General features: G+C 42.5%; 2 protein-coding genes across 3 annotated transcripts in view; one reads left to right on the forward strand and one right to left on the reverse strand.

Moving 5' to 3' along the window:
* nrxn2a (neurexin 2a) overlaps positions 1 to 4,233 on the reverse strand; it is a 116,324-nt gene extending 112,091 nt beyond the window's left edge. For both annotated transcript variants that reach the window (XM_062406633.1, XM_062406632.1), the window contains exon 1: positions 4,023 to 4,233. The gene's annotated coding sequence lies outside the window, so the exon portion shown is untranslated. The remainder of the gene's footprint in view (positions 1 to 4,022) is intronic.
* Positions 4,234 to 15,181: 10,948 nt separating this feature from the next.
* Positions 15,182 to 25,687, forward strand: LOC133969726 (glycogen phosphorylase, muscle form-like). Its single transcript, XM_062406372.1, has 20 exons — positions 15,182 to 15,521; positions 17,887 to 17,988; positions 18,102 to 18,180; positions 18,338 to 18,441; positions 18,622 to 18,753; positions 18,847 to 18,958; positions 19,038 to 19,120; positions 20,122 to 20,265; positions 20,540 to 20,632; positions 20,908 to 21,054; positions 21,723 to 21,886; positions 22,056 to 22,170; positions 22,274 to 22,375; positions 23,020 to 23,167; positions 23,324 to 23,382; positions 23,482 to 23,623; positions 23,808 to 24,015; positions 24,636 to 24,770; positions 25,017 to 25,083; positions 25,201 to 25,687. Exons 1-20 carry the CDS (start codon positions 15,279 to 15,281, stop codon positions 25,348 to 25,350), a joined length of 2,529 nt encoding a protein of 842 aa, XP_062262356.1. The 5' UTR covers positions 15,182 to 15,278; the 3' UTR covers positions 25,351 to 25,687.
* The last annotated feature ends 1,099 nt before the right edge of the window (positions 25,688 to 26,786 follow it).

Genomic DNA, 26,786 nt, shown 5'->3' on the forward strand with positions numbered 1-26,786 from the left:
ATAACACTCAGTCAGGCGGCCAAACAGTCCTCTTATGTTCACACAATCCTTTTAGCTGAGGACTCAATTACATGGTTTCAGCGACACATTGGCTGTAGTTTCAGGTTTCTAGTCAAATATGTAACCGTACAGTTGCAGAATAAAACGCTTACCCTCCGGTGAATCTACATTTATATCTGCTAGAATTGCACACACTCATAAATATTGGCCCCCCCAACATGTCTGATCTGTTTTTCATCGTGGATCCATGAATTATTCTCAGAGAAATCAACGATAATGTTTAAAAACACGCTATATCACAACGTTAAAGAAAGAGATCGATCTGTGATCTGGTTCTGAACCAGAACTGAACGGGTTCCTCTTTGGGCCATGCCCCACCCCTCCACTAAATGTACTGGATATCGGTGGAGTAGATTTTGTAATAACCTTGCTGACAAACAAACAAACGCAGACACAAACATAACCTCCTTTGGCTGAGGTGAATATCTAGGATTTGATATTTGTTCATACTTTCCCTCATTCTACTCCCTCGCACTGAAATAACATACAGGTTATTTTACATGGAGGTATATTATACTGGGTCAGCCGTACCGTTTCCTTAATAGCAAATCCTCGGCGCATTAGGTCCATGAATGAGGTACAAAAGAAACCATTTTCATTTGTCAAAATGGCTGCATTGTCTTAAGCTCAAATTTGATGTGGTGTGTTTTCCTTTTTTTTGTCACGCACATATTAAATGAATCACAGCTGTCACCGCCTCAGCCGCTCTGACAGGCTCTAATGTACCAACCTTTTGCTGAATCCTGAGCAGCATTCTGCTTCCAGAAAATTATAGACCACCTTCCGCTCCATTCTACCTACTCTGCCACCTGTGGAGAAAATAACTGGCAGTTCGCTGACAATTATTCCACAGATGTATAACAATATCAATCAGGCCTCCCAAATCACCTTCCGCAGTATGTGTATGTAAAAATGTGACGGATTTCTTTTCTGGACTTTCTCACTGTTTTTACAGTCTTCCAGCGACTCTTAAAAACAAGTGGTACAATGACCTACATTGTAAAACTGTAACCAACAGAACGCTGCTTTTGTGACAACTCTGACTCGGCGGCTCGCAGCTACGTGCCTTGTATTGTGTGCAGGATTCCACTTATTTGTGGTCTCTGTCACTTGAGCAAGCTTCATTGGGACAAAATCACAAATAAATAAATAACCCCAAACTTGCCAAAGGTGTAACGAGACAAATATCTCAACAATGACCTTTTTTTTTTTGTCTTCACCATCCAGGGACATAATCCCTGTTTGGCTGTGCAGCTGGCATGCAACTGAGTCACGCGTCAGCCCTGATTAGAAGCAGCAGTGGTCCGCGGGCCCCATTTCTCTGCCAGAGCCAGGAGTGGAAAAGGCCAGGGCCACCACTTTCAGTCTGTGGATATGACCTTGATGTGGTATGATAGAGAGGAAGCGACACGATTCGCAATGCCACACAATATCTGTAACCTTCCCCTTCCACAGAATGCATGCTGAAGCTATTGAGCTGTGACACACACCATGTCAACTCCACCCTGTCGTTATTTCAAGCAGTCTGCTCCTTCATGTCATCTCATCGTCCATCTCTCTTTGCATATTGGCTGGTGCTTTGCGGGCGATATCTTAATTCCAAATATTAGCTCCTTCTCATTCTGAGCAGCTGCCACGCTGATGGGAAAGTCACTTAAGTGCAGCTTTAAGAGATAATTACTTAAAGAAGTTCAAATATTAAGCTGAATGTGAAGTAACAAGATGTACCGCACAGCTTAATTCGATTAGGGGCCATAGTATTACACCACTAGTATGCTAGTATCGGGTTAGATGCTGCCGTGGCAGCAGTGACACCATTTTCTTTTTCTGTGCTGCTAACATGACCCAAACACTTAATCTCAATGGAAGGAGCGCTAGAGACAGATGTCGTATGAGTCAGATCGTAGCAACACGAGTGTGGTGAAGATGGCACTGAAGGCACCAAATATACTGAGCGCTGAGCAAAATCTTGGCCGCAGCACATCCGTGTCAAAACAGAGCCGATGGAAAAACAAAAATAAACACAGAATTGGACTGAGCTGCAAATATAAATGAAGCATGACTGAGGGAAAAGAAAACGCGGTATAACAAAAAGGAAACAAAAAGCCAAGACTGTGACACACCCTGCTGTTGCACTGCTGTCTAAAAATATCACCATACCGACACTATATGCACAAAAAGTCGCCACACTCAGCAGTGCACAAGTACATTGCTCGTGTCAGGAGGCCCTGCAAGCCAGGACTTCCATGTCGTCAACACGGCCCTCATTCAGGAAGCCAAGTGGCTCACTACAGAACCCAATAGCATTTAAATGAGTCTGTCATCCGGATCAGCAGGGATTTAAGAGTGCAGCCAAACAGCAAGTGTTAATGAGGGAACATGCAACAGATCTGAGACGCAACACTTGTGTGCTGTCCGCATGAGGCACTGGAACATGGCGTGCAGCAGCCGAGCAAAGGCGGTCACCCCCTTTTTCAGGTGATCCGAGCTGGCAGTGCTCGTACACCTGTACCGTGAATACAGATCCCACTGTACAGGAAGCTCGGCGACAAATCGTATTGTGTTACTGTTGAGAGAGAAATTTGCAAAACAAATATGGCGGGCAGGAGGGGCAGGAGGCTAGGGCAGGGAGTAAAATCCCTCCTCAGCTTTGTGATAAATGAATGGGATTTTTGTGGAGAGTATCAGGCGGTGGGTCCAGGCCCCTTGCTATTTGCCACTTCAAATTAGTGCAACAAAAAAATATAAAGCAAACACAAATGTTGAAGGAAATCATAACATATAAATTCCACAATACCCCCTATTTACACAGCCCACAGAAAAATTGACAAAGAATAGGCAATCTACCTCCCTCTGTTCGCCGTTCATTCCCATTCATCCACCTGCTGTTCTGTACATTGACTGAACGCTCTATGTATTTGAGGCCAAGCTTGGCTGTGACACCACGTCCTCAGTGCCCCAACCCCCCCCCCCACCTGAACCGGTGCCATACAATCTGCTGAGTGGAAGCGTGTGCGGCTTTTTTACGAAACATTATCTCTTCCCTCGAGTTGGAGAACATTTTTTATTTTTCCAGCCCATAAGTTCCCTCCTGATTTTACGGATAATAAATACAAAGAAGTCTGGGGTTTGCAGCCTGTGTTGCAGATGATGGGGCAGCTTCTTGACTCCACTCCGGTTCTCCCCCTCCCTCCTCTCTCTCTCTCTCTCTCTCTCTCTCCTTCTCTCTCGCTCTCTCTCTCTCTATCTCTCTCTCTCTGTCTGTCTTCCCTCTTTCCTATCTTTAAACTGGCCAATCCTCTGGCACCGAACAAGAAATCCCTCTCAATAATAAATACGCTACCTCGAGCATCTCTGGGAGACAAGGGCCCTGGATGCTGCATGACTGAAAAAAAAAAAAAAACTCAACTTACACTTTTATACACTGTAAATTTATAATAACCCGCTATCACGAGGTAACCTGGAAGTCCTCAATCAAACGCTGGATTGTGGCTGGTTTCCATATTTGTGTCCAGGCTGCAGCTCCTTTAATATTCAAAGCCAACGCCACCACTGTAGGTGATGTAGCCCAACCACGGGGCATGTCTTCCGGCACGCGATTAGCCGTGTTGGGTTTTGGGAAGCCTCTTCTCCATCACATCCATCCATCCATCCATCCATCCATCCACCTCCACTGACTGTAGTAACAAAGAAAGGTGAGGTCCGACCGCGTTTCGGAGTGAAGCGAGCTCCCCACAAGGAAAACCTCAGGAGAAAGTGGCAATCGTTTGGGGAGCAGGAGCCGAACATTGGAAAAACAAACACTGACATTGAAAAGCACACATGTAGAAGAGCTCCACACACGCAAACACACACACACACACACACACAGGCTCTCATTGTCAGCTATTCTACCGCAGGATGCTGTAAAGCTAATTACCCCCATGCATAAGGTCGTCTGTGTGTAGGAGGTGTGCGTTTACCTGTGCAGCATCCAGCGATCCGACACATGGACGGAGGCGCCGCGGTGACGGGCTTCGGTTATTCCAGTCAGGCAGAGAAAAGAGAGAGGGACAAGGGGAGAGAGGGATGGAAGGAGAAGAAGAAGAGGAGGAGAAGGAGGAGGAGGGAGAAAAAAATCCAGCGGCGGCCAGAGATGAATGCGGCGGAGGATCAGTGCGACCTTTGCCTTCACAGAGAATAGTCTTCTTATCGCTCAGACGTGTCGATGGAGGCGGCGGCGCTCAGGGAAGCTGCTGCTGCTCCGCACAGACAAAGATGCTCTCTCTCTCTCTCTCTCTCTCTCTCTCTCTCGCTCTCTCTCTCTCTCCTCCGCTGCACCGACAGCAGCAGCAGAGCCGTCGTCCCCCCCCCGACACTTGACGGTAATAGTTTGGTAGGTAGCTTCCACGGGTGGAGGGCGCGGTCAGCCGCTGTTGACCAATCCCGCTCCCCATCGAACCCACAGCGGCGTTGCCATGGAGGATTGATCGCGCGTCAAACCAGCAGACCTCGTGCGAGACGCGGCGCGGCATGTGTCACATCAGGGCGCTCGTCAACAGGGCATCCTACACACGGACGGTGTCAGCCTGCCCCCCCCCTCCGCCATGCACCTCCATCGTCAGCCCCACCCTGCCTCCTCTCCGCGCTGCCGAAGTGCCCCGCAGCAAGGCACCAGGAGTAGGGCTCAGCAGCTGCTAACTGGGACGCCGTTCAAAAGAGCCTGGCCACGTTTTTGAAGACGAAATATTTGTTTCTAATTCCAGCTGGGTACATAATCGCCAATGTCCTTGATTAACCCCACATTGGCGCTCATCATAGAGCATCTCCACATAGGAAGTAGCATCTCACACACAGACAGTTTCACACTGCCCCCATGTACCTTCCCTCATCAGCCCCGTACTGCCTCCTCTCCTATGCTGCTGAAGTGCCCTCCAGCAAGGCACTAGGTTTAGGGCTCAGCAGCTGCTAAATGGGATACCGTTCGACAAGGCGGGTCACGTTTTTCAAGACAAAACCTTCCTTCCTAAATGACTCATGTACTTGTAACTGAATGTATAAACAGGTTAGAATCCAAATGATGCTTCTATGGGCAATAAAGCGACATACACTAGAATGGTACCCAGCAGTGTGCATACTTTCACTAAGGCTCAACAGTTATTCTCTGAGAAATCAAAGAAAATGTTGAATATCTCAAAAGCTTAAGGTAGTGACTAAAAATCTAGACGCGCACAACATTTGTATTGGTTCCCTCTCGGTTCATGCCCTCCACGAAATTTCAGGGAAATCAGATAAGTAGTTTTTCCCCAAAATCCTGGTAACTAACAACCAGCACATGCAGACAAAAACACAACTGCCTCGGTGGAGGTAAAAATGATAGTAATATAATTTTCAGCAGCATAACAAAGGTTGAGTATCGATTACACTAAGGCAGATTTGATTTCCATATGTCTCATTGGCGTTCAGCCCCACACTGCCTCCCATGCTGCTGAAGTGCCCTCCAGCAAGGCACCAGGTGTAAGGTTCACCACCTGCTGGGATGCTGCTCAAAGGCCTTCCCACGTTTCTGAAGACAAATCCTTTATTTCTTCGTGACTCATTTTTCTCTCAAAATATATTCACTTCACTGTAAAATATGAAGTGAATGTAAACCGGTTCAAATTCAAATTCGAATTTGTTCCATAAGATGTGTCACATTTGAGGGTAGGCAATAAAAAAAAAATCAACTTCAATGGGACTCAGTAAACGAGTTCTCCCACCAAGGCCGACAGTCCCTTCATGACAAGACATTGAATTCACCACATCAACAATTATTCTCTGAAAAATCCACAAAATTATCAAAACCTATCTTAGCAAAACTGAAAGAAAAACCTGGCTACGACCCCAGATCCAGATCCGCACCAATGATAGGTTTTTATCTATGAGTCATGGCCCACCCACACACCACATTTAAAGGAAATTGGTTTAGGAATTTTTACATAATCCTGCTAAAAAACAAACGCAGACAAAAACCTTAATGCTTAATAATAATCGTAATATGATTCTCATCAAGAGCCATATGACAAAGGATACATTTAAATAATATATTGTTTATGAATTATGCAAGTACAATGATGAAGTGTTACACATTATTGATAAGATTTGTCAAATGTTTTGCTGTTTATCTTGTGTTGGTCATTTTCTGGTGGATTTGAAACCAAAAATCTGAGAAGCAAGAAACCATCCTTAAACTTAAAATAAATAATAATTACATTTTCGGTGATAATTATTGATATCGACAAATATAACATTTATTGATCTTGATTATCTATAGATTTTTGGCCATATTGTGTTGAGATATTTTGTTACATCACGTAACACATATAGTTTCGGTAGCCTACTCACAATGTATACATATTTAGCATTTTGTCATATTCGAGACGATAAGTTAATAAAAGTTGCACAAAAACTTTAGCAATTCTAGAAATGCTACATCTGCCACTGCTTCCATTTATTCACAGGTTGTATAAGTCAATTTGTATTTGGTTTTATATCACTTATCCTGGAATTGTGAAATTCTTTTGTAATGGCCACTATAGAGCTGGAGCTATAGAGCTTAAGTGTTCCAGCCACCCACCTTCCCAGGCGTGCTCACAGTAATGGCAGGGAGAGAGATTTCAGTGCTGCACACTTTCCGTTGAAATTATACAAAAAGTGGAGGTGGAAGTGTATTCCATCTGCCATGATTGACATTTATATGCTTAAATTATGAATTAGACATGAAACAAGCAAGGGTTATTTACTGTATATAATACATTTCCTGCATTAAAGCACGTTACAAGGTATTACATAATGGGAACAATAAGAAATAAGGCATTTTTAAATACATAAAGGAGGGTTACTGATTTTAAAAATACATTTCCCAGATAGAAGTTCGGCAATAAATAGGAGGGGATCAAGTTGTAAACACAAGGTGAATAAATATGTTTGAACATCAGTCCAAGTAAAGCATTGAACATTTTATGAATGGTTCTGCTAGATGTTTGTAGTTCAGTAACTATATCCCCTCCACCTGCCTGGTACATGTGGTAAAACACACGGATGGATTTTGGCTCCAGCTCCTCCAGAAACACGTCAAACACATTATCTTTTAAAAGCTCAGGTTGAACATTCACTGTCTTTTGCTATAAAATATGCTGGCGTGCAGGATATCCTGTGACGTCTGTGTAGATTATTTCACTTATCAGTGACAGTTGACTCACCCGTGAATGTCTAAAATCCTCGGTGCAGGCCTGAGCCTTCCTCGCGGTGAGACAGATAAAATCAAAGTAATCTGGAAATCTGGGGATGACGTATGAATAATGAATGTTCTGAAATGTTTTTGCCTGTGAAACAATTCAGCCTGAGTGAGCAAATGGGGTTGAATACTAGCTACATTTCAAAAATCCTGACTGGTAAAAAGCAACACTGTACCGGTAGTTATAATGGAGCACTTTATGAATGTATTTATGTTCCATTATAGTAGAAAGTACAACCTTACATTTACTAAGTAGAAATATTTCAAATTTATTTTGCAGCTGGTATGAATATGAGCAAAATTAATGAGCTGCAGGTTTTATGGGTATAGCAGTACACAGTAAATGTGTATGAAGTATATTATTACATTCACATCTGTCTTTTGAAATATTTTTTTTAATGGTAAGTCAAAAACAAACAAACCAAAAGCATAGTTTCTGAAGGAAGAAATGTCAGACATCATAAAACACCACCCTCGCAGACAGATAGTGGTGCACTGTAATCCGAACCATGTCCTTATCAGAGCTGCTTCAAACTCTTCTCTGAAGAACAAAGTTCCCACACATTTTAAGGTTAAATGTCCATCGATGGTTTTCAGCTGCTTCTTTACAACACAGGTCAAGTGCTTGTGAATTTCCTGTCGTGTCATCCTCTTATCTCCAATTCAGCCTCCCTCTTCAGCCTTTTTACAATTTAATATCTGTGCAATGCTTCAGCTGGGACTACTGGCTCTGTGTGATTATTACAACCGGGAGAGACTTTGTGACGAAACAAAGGAGAACGAGCAAATTAGAATGAGATTAAATGTAATGTGGGAAAAAGAAAGGAATAGACTTTGGTTTGCACATCCCAGCAGGGACTCGGTGGAGATACTGTGGAAGTGGTCCAATGAGTTTATAGTGCGTCAGATATGAACAATGCCAGCACTGTAGAAACGTGATGCTTTAAACACATGTGCCATCCTGTGTGCTGAAACACCCCCATCAAAAAGGAAAAGATGGGAATTGTTTAAGTTATTTTGCAGAAAAAGATCATAGGTAAACATGCTGTGTTGGGGGTGATCTCCGAGCCCATTGGCAATCGTCTGATGACAAATTAGTCAATGGGGACAAATATTGTTCCTGTGTATACGGCAGATATCCGGGCCAAGACTTTGTTTTCCATTTGACAAACACTGTCTATAGGCTGACTTATTTAGTTTATTACAAAAACAACAACCTATTTTCACACAATAGACAAGCAGGGATACTTTTTGTAGGTGCTTTAGGTCCAGAAGATATTTTGGTTAATTTCTCTTAACAGCTTTCTGCGTATGAACGCAGAAATCAAAGCCAACTCAAACGTGATTGGTCAAACTGTCTTTGAGTCAACCACGTTTTAATCATCAAATTCTGATTGGTCTAAAACAAGTTGAGCAAAAAGTTGACATCTCGTGCTCTTGCGTGTGCAGGTCAGAGGAACATGTGACTTTGCATACACTTAAAGCCTCTGCTGTATTTTTTGTCAATTTGCTAAGCAAATTCCAAACAATGGACAGAAGGGAGGCGCGAAATGTCTTCGCAAGGACGTCTCTTCTTTGAAAAGCGAGGCGGTCTGGCCATCTGTCACCTCATTTTGAGACACGCTAGCGGTGTGGTTCCTGGACGGCAATGTCATTCTGCCGCCCGGCTCCTATGGTCCCGGTCGGACCTTTTGAGTGACCTGACGCGATTTAAAATATCAACTATAGGAGGGATTGCCATTCTTTATTTTCAAGCAGAGATATTGAACATCCAAATATCAGTTTGTTAGCATAGTCACTCTAAGGATGCTAGCCTGCAGACATCAGCGTTCAGCTCACTTTGCTAACATGCAGACACAAAGAGCTGCTGATGAGGCTGTGGACTCTCAGTCTCGTTGTGTCACAAGTCGTGCAGCAGCAAATATGATGTGTTTTTTAAACCAAACCCTGCAAAGGAGAACTATTGCAAATAGAAAGGAAATACAAGTAGAATAGAACAGGGTGTTTTACAGAGCTTTCATGCACTAAAATAGAATTATGTTAATTCAGCCATCTGTCTGTTTTAGGTCCCTACCTTTGGGGCACAATCATACTCTGACCCATATGCTTATTATGAACATCTGGGGTGCTTCTGACCTCCACACAACACACCACAGAGCTGCATGTGTGTGTTAGTGACCTGTCTGAGGCAATTATTGATTTTGGTGCTGGTCTAAGGCAGAGTAAAGCTCTGTGGCCTGGATGAGGAAATAAAGGGTCTCATCTGTTGTGCACAGAGATATGAATCCGCAACTGCAATAAAATATTGAGCAGCATCCGTATTAGGAGAAAGCCCTCGGGATTTAAGTAACGCATGCATGTTACGGAATGTGCTTCGTGGCATTAGCAGCAAACGGCAGGTTCATCTATTGTATTAGGGTTAAATATGGGCGATGTATTGATGAATGATCAATTTCCTGGGTTGATGATTGTTTTTTGTCACATTTTGTTTGAATAAATCCAAATTTACAGTGTCACGCATTGTACAAATATTTAGTAACTATAAATAAACATTTTTTTTACTTTTGAGTCAATGCATTCAAAGGTTAGTTCTGACCTTTCATTGGATAAAGAGATCTGTAGGCCATGAATATATTTATTTGGGAGGTAGATTTCTGCACTTGCCATGGTTCCTCTGTGGATTAACACTGTGTCTTGTGTGGAGCGTAGACCCAGCCTCCCTTCATGATCTGGGATCTGTCGGGACCAAAACATCTGCTGCAGCGAGACTTGTTCCTCTTGCGGCAGAAGATTTTTATTCATGACTCTGGTTGCATGTTTGGGGTCATTGTGATGCCACAGAACGATTTTGGGACCAGTTAGTCTCCTCCTTAATTGGTCCTCATGATGGATGAGAATCTAAACATGTGCTGTGCCTGACACTCTTTGACATCAGCGTAAGACAAATTAAGGTAGAAGATCAATAGTTCAATAGTCAGCCAAAACAAATGATCATCTCCAGTGATTTAGGGTTGTTCCTAAATAACATTCGAGCGTCCACAAGGTAAAGATTAACCTAAAAAAACTGCTGGATCCTACACTTCTCATAATGCAATTCAATTGAGTCATTCATTAGACTCCATCAAGACCCTGAGGATCCTCCTAACCAGAATAGACATTAGACATCTGTTTCCGCAGGGTGGCTCCTTGTGATGAGTAAATCTGAATCTCATAATGTTGGTGCGGTGGCCCTTTGATTAGTTAATGTATCTCCTTGTGTTAATTGTTAAATTCTCACCACTAATAGGTGTTAGTGGTGTTTGTTCGTCCCAAGACTATTACATCACCAGATTTACCACCAGGTGCCAGTATTCCTCCTGTGTTGCCCACATGTTGGCAGGTTCACACACACACACACACACACACACACACGCACACACACACAAACAATCACGCATGTGCGCACACACAAACACAACAATTATCATTTGAGTCATACACAGCAACTTCACAACAGCCCTTTTAACCAAAGCTCTCTGCAGAGCTCATCAGATCGTTTGTATTCTACAATGCGGTTTAACTCTACACAACAGAATAATGTCGGTGTGGATGCAATTCAAAGCCTTTTCACACCATCAGAGATCAATTGTATTTTTTCCCTAATCTCACCTTGAACCCGAACTTAAACACAGGTGACATTTTACCCCTGAACTTAACCAGGACCTCAGAAAATATGTTTTGCCTCATTAGGACCAAGCTTCGGTCCCCATGAGGTCTACTGGACCTGACTAGGCCTCTTATCCTAATCTTTACCATCACAACCAATTGCATAACCTTAGTCCTCATCCTAACGTAACCGAATTGTAAACTTAAAAAGTCTGAAACCTCAAACAATCCATTGGAGTGGATTAGAAACAACATGTTTGATCTATTTTTGACATTTCTGCCGGTCCTCACTTTCCCAAAATGTGCTCACTCAATAAGGTTTAGGCTTAAAATTGTCCTCAAAAAGATATCTGTACACACACACACACACACACACACACACACACACACACACACACACACACACACACACACACACACACACACACACACACACACACACACACACACACACACACACACACACACACACACACACACACACACACACACACACACACACACACACACACGCTGCAGCAACAGTGATAAATTATGTTTATGCTGTTTGAAGATTAACAGAGCAAGTTCCGGATTTTACAGTTTAGCTGAACACATTTTCAACAATGTTACTCCATTAAAATCCATTACACAAACAATCAGACAACACTAACTCTTAATTACAATTGTTGGCTGCAAAAACAAATGCACGCCAGGTGTAATACCTTGAGTCTAGGACCTTGGGTGAGGTATAAACAAAGAAGCTCATTGTGGGAAAAATGCTTTCTCACCAACAGACGTGTGAGTATTGGAACGTCTGGGAGTTGATGTGTGAAAGAGGATGAATAGAAGAGTTCCTGCCAGATCAACTTGAGCTTTTGAGCTGTGATGATGAGGCTGCTAAGCTGCTGTGCGGAACACGTTTGGTCCAAAGCCATTCAAAATGTACAGGAGCATTTTAATTGGCACATCGGGTGAAATATAAAATAATGTCGAGTGGAACTGGCCTCACTCAGTGTGTTGAGGTGTGTGTGCCTTGAATCACACGCCCCACGCTACATATTAGGTTATTACTGTATCTCATGTCAGTGTATTGAACCAATGGCACCGCGAGTGAATTCACCCGATTCGACTTCTTTCTCTTTCCCTACAAGATTCTGACAAGTCTCATTTCTATTCTTTCATGCTTTGCTTCCTCTGGCTCCAATCCCATGACTCCCGAACGCTGACATTGTGGAAATGAAAATGAATTCTTTCCTTCACCTGAAAAGAGCTGAACGCACCTGATAACACAAACCACAGGAACACCAAGAAACCTAGAGGAGAAAATCCACTGCTTGAGAAAAGGATGCAGAGCAAAATGGTGTTGGAGACATGGAGACACAGCATTGCCCCTGCAGATGTTAGACATTATTCCTAGTGACAGTTTTCAGATACATTTAGGACTGGGTGAAGGGGTGGTGGTGGTGGTGGTGGTGGTGGGGGGGGGTGTTGTTATAATGTCAACTTCAGGTTTTTGAAGAGTGCAATATTGAAAAAACATAAATCTATTGAGAGCTCTCGTTGTCCTCTGCCACAGCTTCGACTGAGCAGAAACAACAACTTTAAACTTAATCAATATGTTCAGAAAACACCATTTTAAATATTCAGTTCCATAAAAGAACAAAAATAAGAGATTGTTGAAGAACGGAACATAACTCTTGACTGGATTTATTTTTTCCCTTTCCCTTTCTTGAACATTGAACATTTCTTAATTCAGGGATCTTTATAAAAAATTAAATCAGGTGCGATCAGGGGATTGATATCTACGACATCAGCAATATTACGCAAAAAAACGCTGAACAGATTTCCAGGAAACTTGGTGGAACGATGGGACATGAGGCGAGATAACCCATTCAATTTTGGGTTGGTTTCAAATCAGAGGACAGGTCCAAGATTTCTTTATTCACTTTCTTTAACATAGGGCCATTTTTGATAATTCCCAGGGAATAAAAATCAGGTACATTTAGGGAACCATTATATACGATAGCAAGCAATTTGATGCAGCTTGATTGGATTTATTGGGAGCGTTGATGGAGGTTGACGCTCTGCTGAGTGCAATTGTAATTGTCTGATTGAATAAGAAGTCACAATGAATAAACCCCATGTTAAAGAAAAGAAGAAAAAAGGCCTTAAACTGTATATTCCAATAGAACCAGACAGAATTTCTCTTTCTAGCCAAACTTCTGCCATACACCACGAGCACTTTAGTGACTGCGGTTACTGTTGGTCAGTGAGGTCATTCATTAACATCAGCGTTGATTGACTTAACGTTGCCTCGGGGGGATCAAATTAAAAATAGAAATGAATTACACTTTTATGCGACTTCCTGAGTGTATTAACGAGAGGTCATAAATCCCAGCGTTAGGTGGAGACCACAGAAAACGTTGTGCTCGTCTGGCAGCTTGAGTGTTGTAACAATTTCATCAGTTTTCCTTCACGTCAGGATTTTTGTAAATCCACAGGATTCCCGCAGACAGTTCACTCACTCGCTGCAGCCTTGAAATGCTTGATGTACCATTTGACAGAAGGGCCAGTAGACATGTAAGAACATAATTTGCTCATCATAATGGACAAATCAGGGGCACGCCAGCTTCAATCTCTGTCAACTGTTGTGTGATGGTTCCTCCGGTCTGGGGGTCATTTGGCACGCAGAACCATTAAAATGAACATAAGAGGAAATGGTGCAGACAGCAGTATAAGTGTACGATACTGTGTTAATTCGTAAAATTGCTGTTTGACAGTCGTATCTTTTCTTTCCTCTTTTTGCATCCTATCATCAAGGGAAGCTGCAAACGGTTAGAAAGACATGCTAATTTTAATACTTTTCCTGTTAACATTGATTCAATGTGCAGTTTCAACCAGCTTTTAACCAACTCCAGTACAAAAGGCAGAATCCCAAGAGGATAATAACCACGCAGGGCTGCATCCCACTACAAACTACCCAGCAAACACCGCCTTCCTCCTTATGCTGCAGCCCGACTCATACTAATACACCAGTGTTGTCTGCCGGCTCTTGCTGACATTAACAAGATATGCCTTTCAAATATCATGGCCTTTGGGACTGGGTCAGAGTTACTATTAATAGAAGGTCAAGACTTCATGATAGTTTGGCACACTAGAGTGATAACTGAAAATAGAGTGTGTTTGAGTTGCTCTGCTGCAGCTGATTTTCGGTGTGTTACCGCTCCAGGCTCTGGAACAGATGTGATCTCTGGATGACTGGTTACTTAGAGTGCAGCTACCTACTGTACACGGTGCATGACAGTACTATGAACATGTCAAACATGGCAAACATGCTGATCGGGTTCGAGAGCTGATCAACTGTCCACAATGTGGATTCATTAAACACAATCTGCCCTGTAATGAGCAGATGTAGTCACACCCTACAGTATGATAATTTCCAAACTTTGCAGTGCTTTGCTTTTTTTTTTATTTTAATATACTGCTATATCTGCTGGCTCAGCCTCTCTTGCCAACTGTGTGGGGGGGAAACAAGTTAGCCACAGTAGCTGCCAGATATTATTATCACTATGTCTTTCTTCTGCAGTATCAGACGATACTTTATACAGGGCTCAGGAGTAATTACACTGAAAACTGTTTCTAGACAAAGGAAAGTCTGGAACTTTAACATCATTTAATTCACATTTTGATGATACTAATGAATAATTGAATCATTGTATGCTGTCAAATTAAAGTCACAGTCATCCTTTATCCATCAGTATAATAGATGGACTGTGAATACAAACAATGTTCCTGTAAATATATAATTCTTACTTTTTTCTTATTTCTATTCATTTACTGAATTTTTGTTTTTTTATTATGATTTTATTATCATTATATTTGATTTATCTATATACTCCATTGCTCTTTGTATTGCTGCAGAGTTTTATTCTATTGTATTCTGTCTTCAAGAACCTAGAATCACAACTTTAAATCAAGTTGTTCCGTTTAAATCAAACAAAAAAACAAACTGAAAAGTAGATTGAACTCAATGAGCTCGTATTATTCATGTTTTTTTGGTTGTGGTCGACTTGGTGCCAGTCTCATATCAGAGATGCAAGCTGAGTCTTTTAGTTACTGCAACCTCTACCCACAACAAATGCCCAACCCTTCACCCACTATCTGCAGTCCACTCCCCCTTCCACTGAATATTCATGGGGGTGCCTTTATATTGCTGAACCTGCTGCAGTGCTGTGGGTGCCTCTCTTGCTGTGTGTCTGGGCCTGGTGGTGTGCCGTCTCACTGTTTACATTCTCCCATAGTCGTAGAGCCCTGAGCCGCTGCCACTCGTAGCACCATGTCCAAACCCTTGTCTGACCATGACAGGAGGAAACAGATTTCTGTGCGGGGCCTCGCCGGCGTTGAGAATGTTACAGAGCTGAAGCAGAACTTCAACCGGCACCTCCACTTCACCCTGGTCAAGGACAGGAACGTAGCAACCAGGAGGGATTACTACTTTGCCCTGGCCCACACTGTGCGGGAGCACTTGGTTGGCAAGTGGATTAGAACCCAGCAGCACTACTATGAGAAGGATCCCAAAGTAAGTTCAAGTCAGAGCAGCAGCCCGAGGGACGAGATCTGAACTCACATGAATATGTAGATTCATGACATAAGTTAGTTATTTTAACAGCTGTAAAAGATATGACTGCCTCACATCTTATATTTGCGATAAAGGAAGCTTTGGAGCTTATAGTGTAAAACCAAGTATATGGGGGTGAATACTGACATTAATATTTGATTTAAGAACAGCAGCACACCGTCAGCATATGTAGAAAAGCCTTTTAGACCGTCCTCAATGTTTTCATTATCATTCTGTACTGCAACCTTGAATAACATACTGAACATAAACTACAGTTTTGAGGGACTTGGCCTGTACTGTGAGTATACGTGTATTGGACAGATACACTTAAAAAACATGGTAACATTATAGATTGTGATGCAATGTTGAAGATCCAGCAGGGATTTGCAGTCTTATGAATAGCCCGTTGTTTTAATTGGTAATTTACCAATTTACTCCTTGAACGTTTCATCTAAATAAGAGAAAAATGAAATCATTATCCTGTATCAAATTGAATTTTTCATTGCAGAACTGGAAGCACTGGATCAAATTAACTGTATTTAAAGTACTTTACAGTTAATCCACCTCATACAGATAAAACAGTTATACACATGGATACATGAGCATCTATGATCTTATGTAACACATGATGTAACACAGACTGTAAAGTATATTTAAGCACATATACTGCACATACATCTATGCACAGCTCTTTTATTTGTAATAGATTACTTTTACAATTTCCTGTAATGGTATTTTTACTCAAAGTAATGACAAATGCGGCAAATACATTTATCTACAGAACCGTTAATTGTAAAAGATTACACCAACATTAATTATAATGGTACTTTTACTCAACATAATAGCATGTACTGCACATACAATTCCGTGCATAATTTTCACATGTAATAGATTACTCCTCCACTCAACTGTACTTTCAACAGCCTGACATCAAGTCATGACATTTAAACTTCCCATCGGGCTTCTCAGAGCTCTGCTGGTATGCTGCAGCTCTTACAGTGTGTTGAAACATGAAACCGCACCATGACCCTCTCCGTCCCATCATCTCTGACCATAAAGCACACAGCCTTTACTTGTGTCATATGAGCACATGCCTCTGAGGGCAGCCAAGTTCATCTGGGCAACTGCAAGGGTATAAACAGCTCCAGAGAGAAACCTTTGCGGAACAATGGGAAGCTGGCGTCCCAAGAAAAGAAGCTGCAAAAATTTGCAGACGCCACCACATTACTGCCCGAAAGATGTCACAGGAAACCGTGTAATTTTAATATAGGATTTGGAAGCAGAGTGAAACTGGGCTTCAATTGAATTTACAAAAAAAATGTTCCCTTGTAAAAGTGCAAGATCATTAATAACCCTGCAGGATAAAGGACGATCATTTTTCTTTTCGGGAGCAGTGTCGGGAGAAAGTTTCCTTGCGAACCTCGGCTTGTTCCAAACTATCAGTGCCCTCGTAGCGAGACATTTAATCCTCACATTTAACTGGTTTGTTCTTCTATGGACTGACCTCTAACTATGAGACCAGTTGAGTCCCTGCCTTGGCGCTGAAAGGTCAAAGATGAGTTCCTCAAAGGTCCTAACAGACACATGGACAAGAACGTTTCAGCTCAGTGTAAGTATTTGTGTTCGAAGAGATCCCACACTGATCAGAGCAATGTTACTTCTAGATGAATTCTTCCCACGTTGCTGATATGCATTGTTGAATAAAAAGGAATCTGCATAATCAGCTGAAGCAAGGATTAAAGTCAGATAACATTTGGAACATAGAGAACATTTATACTCCAGGGGATCCTGTTAACCACTCAGTGATACTGCCAACAGTTGAAATCATTAATATTTCACTCATTTCTCTGAACTGCTTCTCCCATCGTCCCAGACTTGAACCCCTTTAAATAAGAGGGATCAGGCTCAGGTTGACCTTTTACAGCGACCTCTACAGGAGCTATTTGTGTCCGGGACCCAAATTTGTATGTGTTATGCAATACCCAATACCCCCCCCCCCCCCTTCTCTTCTGTCATTCCTCAGCATGTGTCTGTGTCAGAGGAGGCCAAATAAAAAGGCACCAAATGGCAAAGGCTAAACACGGGCTCAGGTGGCTCATTCTCTGTCCACATTGAAGCAAAACTATGCAATTCAAAGGTTTCCTTGACAGACTGAGGCGGATGCAACTGTGACATTTGGCACTGGCCGTCTCAGGTTATCGGTTTCACTGCTGTGGAGAGCTTTTCTACAACTGACAAAAATATATCGGATTGTGTTCATATTTCAGCTTCTGGCTCTTCATTCGGTTTGATATTGATTATTTCTCCCTTTCTCACCAAACTGTAGCGCGTGTACTACATCTCCCTCGAGTTTTACATGGGCCGCACGCTCCAAAACACCATGGTGAACCTGGCGCTGGAGAACGCCTGTGATGAGGCCACCTACCAGGTCGGATAAACATGCATTGCTCTTAATACCTGTTCAATCTTTACAAGCTACTGCAGCAGCCTCTCGGAATCACTGCTTCATTCGTCCATGTTGTGATCTGCCCTCCTGTGTAGCTGGGTCTGGACATGGAGGAGTTGGAGGACATGGAGGAAGATGCAGGTCTGGGTAACGGTGGACTGGGTCGTCTTGCTGGTGAGTAAATGCCCCCCCCCCCCCCCTTTCATATTCGTTAAATAAATAAAAAATTACTTAAAAAAAATTATACTATAAAACTATAACATATTTTGTGTAACAACAAGTCAAAGGTTGATCGTTTTTTGTTTCCCCACGTGCCATCTCTGGATTTCAGCCTGTTTCCTGGACTCCATGGCGTCCCTGGGTCTTGCTGGCTATGGTTATGGTATTCGCTATGAATTCGGTATCTTCAATCAGAAAATCGTCAACGGCTGGCAGGTTAGACATGTTCAGCTTCCAGGCCTCTGGTTGTCTTGGGCAATAACAGCTGCTTGTGTTTCTTCTCCACTTAAATCTCCTTCCTTTATTGTTACCATGACCTGAGGCTACTCCGTCAGAAAGCTGTGGCCGTAATGAGCGTTTCTTTCTCCCTTGCAATAAATGTATGTCATTATCCAGGTGGAAGAGGCCGATGATTGGCTGCGCTATGGCAACCCCTGGGAGAAGGCACGTCCCGAGTACATGCGTCCTGTGCATTACTATGGCAGGACTGAGCATCACCCTGACGGCATCAAATGGGTTGACACACAGGTAAGAACACGACTTGCTGGAGACACAGACACGTGGAATGTGCTGTGTGAGGATACAGTCGTCTGAATGTGTGTTTCCTGCTGTGATTGGCAGGTGGTGCTGGCTCTGCCCTACGACACCCCCATCCCTGGCTACAGGAACAACGTTGTCAACACCATGAGGCTGTGGTCTGCGAAGGCGCCCTGCGAGTTCAACCTAAAAAGCTGTACGTGTCCGGTCAAGGTTTTCCCAGCATGCAACAGCTGTCAAATGAGAATGAAAACAAAAGTTGATTTCTCTTACAGTCAATGTTGGTGGCTACATTCAGGCTGTGCTGGACAGAAACCTGGCGGAGAACATCTCCCGTGTGCTGTATCCCAATGACAATGTGAGAAATTATGACTAAATTACCTTCTAATCCCCTCAGTATATGACCATGTACACGTTAGTCTGGATTAGAGCTGGCAGGTAGCGCCACAGGAGCTGGGGCCTGTATAGGTCCTGCCTGATTATACATGTATAGGGTTTATCTTAACTCCACTGACGGGTGGATTTCCATAATTTGGACCCCTTCTTGAGTCTTCTGACTTCCTCCTGAGCCACCGTGTGCTCTTTCAGCGTCCTCCGACACTGTTCTTTATCTGTGCAATAAGAACTGACCCCCGCATGCCGGCTCCTTGGAGGCTCGAGGAGGAGGATTTAGGAGATAACCATCTGACTCTCGATATAACTCATGTCAGGTCTGCTAATTTATGTCGGTGTAAGTGAGAGCAGAATCCATAGCGGGGCTGACACTCCTGCTTTGTTCAAGTCGTTGTAGGCTGAGCTGCTGCCGCTGTCAAGCTGTGTGTGTCTGTAAACAATGTGGAGGCACAGCAACAATTAGCTGAATACATTACTTTACTTTAATTTCCCCCAATAAAAATCCGAGAGTAGGAATGTGTTTCTCGGCTTTTACCCCTAACCCAGTTATTATCAAATTGATAGCTTTATTTTTTTGTGCCTTTATAATGTGAACTCCAACACTCAACATTTTTCAGAAGGAGAATGAATCTAAGTTTTTTAAATAATAATCATAATAAAATTCAGACTCTTAATTTGGGAATGCTCTGGTTCCAACAAATTCAGCCTTTATAAATATCTCATATTTATAAAAAGAATTGCACATTAAGCAAACAGTATTATTGAGCAACATAAATGGATGTTTGATGTAATATTAATCATTATAATTGCATGATGATTCCATCAGATTTTGGCTACAGAGCCACTGCAACCTTTTTCTGACATGTTCATGAGTCACTAATATGCAGAGCCTGATGTTTAATGAATAAGAAAACCTTCTGTTTGCCTGCAGAAGAGAATCAGACAAATATGTCTCTTTATGCTCAGTTCTTTGAAGGGAAGGAGCTCCGTCTGAAGCAGGAATACTTTGTGGTGTCTGCCACCCTGCAAGACATCATCCGCCGCTTCAAGGTCTCCAAGTTTGGCTCCAGGGAGGTTGTTCGCACAGACTTCAACAAACTGCCTGACAAGGTGAGGTGCAAAAACTCGACAAAATGGTTCCTGTCAAAAGTGGAAAGATTTCCCCCCCTGATGTTCTCGCAGTTCCTTCGTTAAATTGCTCCTGTCAGTGTGTATAACAAATTGGGGGTGGGTTTTTATTGTATCTCATCGGAGTGTTTGAGATGAACAGTATCTACACAGCACTTGTTGGTGTGTGTGTGTGTGTGTGTGTGTGTTAGTGTGTGTGTGTGTGTGTGTGTGTTTGGGCCATTTCTGTGTATCTAATGACACTCTGCATGTTCAGGTTGCCATCCAGCTGAACGACACTCACCCTGCCATGGCTATTCCTGAGCTGATGAGAGTCCTGGTTGATGAAGAGAAGGTGCCGTGGGATGAGGTGAGGAAGAGCAAACCCTGACACAAACACAGAAATTCAAGTTATATTTCAACACAACTGTAGCATTTGCAACCATGAACATGACACTTTTCTTTCATATGCATCAGTTAATTGGGACATCATTATTATCATGTCATGTCCATAAACAACAAAAGCACCAGATCAACAAATGCATTTTTCTCAAACCTGTTATTTTTTCTAACAATTATTTTAAAATATAATCTCACACAGTAACCTATGCACTTTATGCATGTGTATTCTCTGCTGGTGTCCAGGCCTGGGACATCTGTGTGCGTACCTGCGCCTACACCAATCACACCGTCCTCCCCGAGGCCCTGGAGCGTTGGCCAGTCGACCTGTTCGCAAATCTGCTTCCCCGTCACCTGGAAATCGTCTATGAGATCAACCGCCGCCACCTGGAGGTCAATACTGCTCAGTGCAGCACGTCACAATTTCCATGTTACATGATTGAATGATGCGTCCTCGTGTCTCCTCCTCCCCGTGTGTAGCAGTGGAAGCACCAGCACACTGGCCCTGTTCTCTGTGGAATAACAAAATAATAATGCCATTGAATAAAATTATCTACTTCTGAACACAGGGTCAAAAATGGGAATAAGCCCTTTAAATGAATATGAAATTAAAATCATGAGGCTAGAAGTGCAGGAAAAAAATGAGATTTTGGAATACTGGTCTTTTGTCTGACTTTCCCTGTGGTAAAATACAACAGTAGAGATTGGTGTGAGCACCCACTGTTAATGCTGCAGTGTACAGTGAATGTCAAAGAACAAACACAAAAACACTCCCACCTCCAAGCTGAATGGAAAATGAAACGCATCCAACATGAATTGAAGGGAGGGTTTAAAGAGACTGGGACAATACACGGCTTTATGTATATAAACGTGGATACTAATGGAAATCAGCCTGTCCCTGCCAACTTGATATCATTAAAGAAAAGCTGTGATGACCTGCTTTAGTGTGTGAAGATAAAAAAAAAAGCTATTCAGCCGGCCAAATTAAATTCAAATTAAAAACGTATTATACATGCTGCTAATTCATTTTGGGCTCATGTTCTTCTTTTTTGATTTGGCAGAGAGTTGCAGCCAAGTACCCGGGTGATAGTGGTCGTCTGAGCCGCATGTCTCTCATTGAGGAGGGGGGGCAGAAGAGGATCAACATGGCCCATTTGTGCATCGTGGGTTCCCATGCTGTCAACGGCGTGGCCCAGATCCACTCCGACATCCTCAAAGCCACAATGTATGTCCTTAAAATAAACACTCATTTGCCTGATTCATCACGGTGATTCATAATTAACGGCAAACCATACCGTGCACATAGTGCCCATCTATTTCACAAGTCCCCAGCCTCGGTGGGTTCATGTGCAGCTGCATCATCTGACGTATGTGATGCTTCTCTCCACCTGCAGTTTCAAGGACTTCTTTGAAATGGAGCCAAATAAGTTCCAAAACAAGACCAATGGCATCACTCCTCGCCGCTGGCTGGTGATGTGCAACCCCGGTCTGGCTGAGGTCATCGCAGAGGTCAGCTGTGTTTCATAACACAAATTTAATATAATACTTTGAATAGTTCACGACGGAAACTGACGTGCGTTATATTCACCCTGTCTGAATTTCTGCTGATCAGAGAATAGGCGAGGACTTCATTCGTGACCTGGACCAGCTGCAGAGCCTCCGCCAGTACGTCAACGACGAGGCTTTCATCCGTGACGTTGCCAAAGTGAAACAGGTGAAATAGCAAAGGCGTTATTCTATATCTACTGCGCAGTAATTGTGTGAGTTTGAAATTTACACCATCCTTTTTGAGGCGCAAATGTATCACATATATAAAATTAAATAAACATTACTTTATTGCCTCTGAGAAATTACGTTTTCACCCCCATTACATTTTGGGGCAGATCCAGGCTTTCTTTATCATTGTGAATTTTGTTTTTGTTTTTTCAAAATGTTTACCGATTTCTCAGAGAATAATTTATGGCTCTTGATGAAAGAAATGAGGCCCGTTAACGGGACAGACATCTATTAGTGTGATGAGCTAGATTGAATTTTAGGCCACTCTTAGCAATTAGCGGAGGTATGTGCTCTACTGGGTTCCATTCTAGTTATAACTGAATATAGTAAATAGCTACTGTTCTAGAAGAAAAAGAACAGACTCCACTTTAACAGACCTGTGGCCCTTGTTCTATGCAGCACATACTATGACACAACTGTTTTACTGCATCCTGTGCACAAGTGTGGGCAGCATGTATGAACGGCCCAGAGTGTGTATTCTTTCACACCTCCGTGGTTTCCAAGGCTTAATGATGATTAAAATATATTTTCACTGTGATATTGTCGATTTTATCTAACAAAGTTCTGCTTCTGACGATGCAGGAAAACAAGTTGAAGTTCGCTGTGCACCTGGAGGAGCACTACAAGGTGAAGATCAACCCCAACTCCATGTTCGACATTCAAGTCAAGAGAATCCACGAGTACAAGAGACAGCTGCTCAACTGTCTGCACATCATCTGCTATTACAACCGTGAGCATGGGTTTGAAATCCTTCATTCCCTGATTTTAATTGATTTCAGAGCTTTTTCACGCAAAACACACACACACACACACACACACAACCATACGCACACACACACACACACCACCAGACCTCAGTGCTTTAATCTCGTGCTCTCTTTGCCAGGCATCAAGAAGGAGCCCAACAAGCAGTGGACTCCAAGAACTGTCATGATTGGAGGCAAGGTTGGTAGTTAAAAAAAAAAAGAAAGGCATGAGCTTCAATGACAAATCCACCAAACACATTCATCTAACATTATTCCTCTCACTGTCCTTTTCTTGCAGGCTGCTCCCGGGTACCACACTGCAAAGATGATTATCCGTCTGATCACAGCCATCGGGGAGGTGGTCAACAACGATCCAGTGGTTGGAGATCGCCTTAAAGTCATCTTCCTGGAGAACTACAGAGTCACACTCGCAGAGAGAGGTAGTTACCAAAGCTGTTTCCCATTCTGATGCCTCCTTTCTCTAGTTCTATCTTTTCTCATGCTCATCCTCCTCTTCACGTCCTCCTCTGTGGTCAGGAGTTTTAGGCTAAACGGCATAAAAACGCAAACTCAAAAAAATCCTTATCAAAGTCATCAACCCTCTGTACGCCTGTCCTCTTCCAGCCGTCCCCGCAGCCGACCTGTCAGAGCAGATCTCCACAGCCGGCACTGAGGCCTCTGGCACCGGCAACATGAAGTTCATGCTGAACGGCGCCCTGACCATCGGTACCATGGACGGAGCCAACGTGGAGATGGCCGAGGAGGCCGGCGATGACAACATCTTCATCTTTGGCATGAGAGTGGACGATGTTGATGCACTGGATAAGAAAGGGTAAAGAACGAACCCCAATCTATGGTTTTTTGTACTTTGTCTAGCGTGAACATGATTACCTCCACCAAGGACATTATGTTTTTAAGCAAGAATATGCAAAAAATATTATATAGATTTCCATCAAACTTGGCGGGAGGATGTGGTAGTGGTCAGGAAAAAACCAATACAATTTGGGCGGGTCGAGGGTAATTTTCAGATAATTATTCATTCATTCTGGAATTTAATTGAATCTAGCTTGTTTGGTAGACATATTTATGAGTGTTTGGTACAGATGCCAAAATAATAATACAAGATGATCTAGTGAATTTAAGTGAGGTTTCATAAGGCCACTGTTGAGCCTTGGAGGTATGAACTTCACTGAGGGTTTGATCTGGAGCCAATAAACCCACATCACCTTGTGATATCCCTCGTCAGTGCTTCTGCACTTGAGCGCTGGAAAAACACCAGCTGAGGGTTTCTACACTGAGAAGGTGTGGCCTTGGGGAGCCTGCCTGTGCCTCTGTGTCGGGCAGGCACTGACGCCGCTCCTCTGTCATGAATGGGCTGGTTACCACAGCAACAGGATCGGGCTTGTGTTTTTTTCTGAATGTGTTTATCATTTATTTTTGGGTCCTGCTTAGATACCACGCTGAAGATTACTACAATCGCCTTCCGGAGCTGAAGCAGTCTATTGACCAGATCGCCGGAGGCTTCTTTAGCCCAAAGCAGCCTGACCTGTTTAAAGAAATCGTCGACATGCTGATGCATAATGACAGGTAAAGGCACATCTAGCATTAGCAGCCCGAGGCACACGCATGCATGCACACATACAAATAAGAATGTGTATAAACCTGCATGCTGGTGTGAAAAAGGAAATGGAAATACAAAACAAGTCGTCTGTTGTCTTCTGCTTACGCAACAGAATTCAGTACTACACACACATGTACACTACACATGTTGTATACTGTAGCTTGTATGCTGTTCTGTTCTGTATCCATTTTAAAACACATTTTCTTCCACAGATACAAGTGTTTCGCTGACTATGAAGATTACATCAAATGCCAGGAGAGAGTCAATGCCCTTTACAAGGTATATTCTTTAAAAGTTGAATTTCCATGGTCATATTACCACCAACAGAAGGAGAGACAGAGCTAATTATCTCATTAATTACTGATCTGATTCATTTCTCGTCCCTCCTCACATCAGAACCCCAAGGAATGGACCAAGAAGGTGATCCACAACATCGCCGGATCTGGCAAGTTCTCCAGCGACCGCACCATTGGCCAGTACGCTCGAGAGATCTGGGGGGTGGAGCCCACGCTGGAGAAAATGCCCGCCCCTGACGAGAAGCCCTGAAACGGTCCACGTGACAGCCGACGCCCCAACTCTCGCCCCTTGTACCAAGACAAACCCTGCATCCACATGCATTAGCATCGATCAGGCAGAAAGTTGATATTCTTCATAGCTGCATATTTACAGTATCCAGGGGACGGACTGATGTAGTAAAAGCATTCCCCTCGAATTATTTAGAGGGCTGCAGAAATCACTTATCAGCTGCCGTTAACTTGATAGAAGAGCTTTGCGGTGGGTTTTGTGATTTTACTGGTGATAATGTTTTTATAAAAAAAAAAAATGGAAACTACTAAAACTCCCACGCAAACCCATTCTGAATAAAATGTGTCCTACAACGGTATTTTTTTCTAATTTGTCATTCAATTCAAGGAAAACCACAAATATTCTGATTATTTGTCATAGGGTTAAGCACATATGCACATTATGTATTTTGTTGAAAATATATTTCTATACAATATAACACAGTTATTTCGTTGCCTGTGACTGTTTTACTCAATATTAGTGAACTTATACACAAAGGAAACAACCCACCACTTTGAATGGATGATATTCACCTTCATCTGGGGTCATGTTGTCAGCAAAGTGACTCTGCAGAGGATAAGATCCCACATCACCTTAAAACTGAAGTGATTCATTAACCAACACAGTGGGGAGAATAAGACATTACCTGGTTTTGTGCTGATTGTTGATGAAGTATGACTCTGTCCTCATCACAATGTGTTTAAACTGAAGTAAAACTGATTTCGTGCTGGAGAGCATCGCACTACTTATCACTGTTTCATTCAAGTTCAACACCAAACTATTCATTCTCTCAACAGCACATGTTCAGCACTGGTGTCACCTTCTAATTCTCCCCCTGTAAACACTGGGAGGTAGGAACCAATAGCATGGGGGACGTAAATTATAAACCTAATTATACATATTCACATGTATAAAATAATTTCCTTATGATATACATATATAATAAAACAATTCTTTTTACCAAAAAAGCTGTTTATCATAGGATTCAATAATATTTTGGGGGATATTATACAACCTAATATGCAACACAAATTAGTATGAATTTAATAATTTCGTGTTCCAAACAATATCAAGACAAATGCCTACAGTATCTATGGTTACAATAATATTATATCACAGAAACAATTATATGATCTTTAGGATCTTTATTCAACATTCTATATGTTCATATATATATTCTAACACGATGTTCAGACATATGTTCTAACATAATTTTCAGAAATATATGTTCTAACACGATGTTCAGATATATATTCTAACACGATCACTACATTTGACTGCCTCCAAGGGCATGTGACAGACAATGAGCTTCTTTCACTCCATGACACCATAACTGATATCCAATAGAGGATTCCATTGCAGCTGTCATCAGTTTATCAACGCTGACTGTATTTTCTAATGGATTCAGTGTTATTTCG

The sequence above is a fragment of the Platichthys flesus genome, chromosome 15, assembly GCF_949316205.1.
Source record: "Platichthys flesus chromosome 15, fPlaFle2.1, whole genome shotgun sequence".
NCBI lineage: Eukaryota > Metazoa > Chordata > Actinopteri > Pleuronectiformes > Pleuronectidae > Platichthys > Platichthys flesus.

What these genes read in the sequence shown, in the direction of transcription:
- LOC133969726 (XM_062406372.1), top strand. Translation starts at nt 15,279, where the DNA reads ATGTCCAAACCCTTGTCTGACCATGACAGGAGGAAACAGATTTCTGTG. An exon ending in GTGATGAGGCCACCTACCAG is followed by an intron (nt 17,989 to 18,101) that starts GTCGGATAAACA and finishes CCTCCTGTGTAG; the next exon opens with CTGGGTCTGGACATGGAGGA. An exon ending in ATGCTGATGCATAATGACAG is followed by an intron (nt 24,771 to 25,016) that starts GTAAAGGCACAT and finishes TTTCTTCCACAG; the next exon opens with ATACAAGTGTTTCGCTGACT.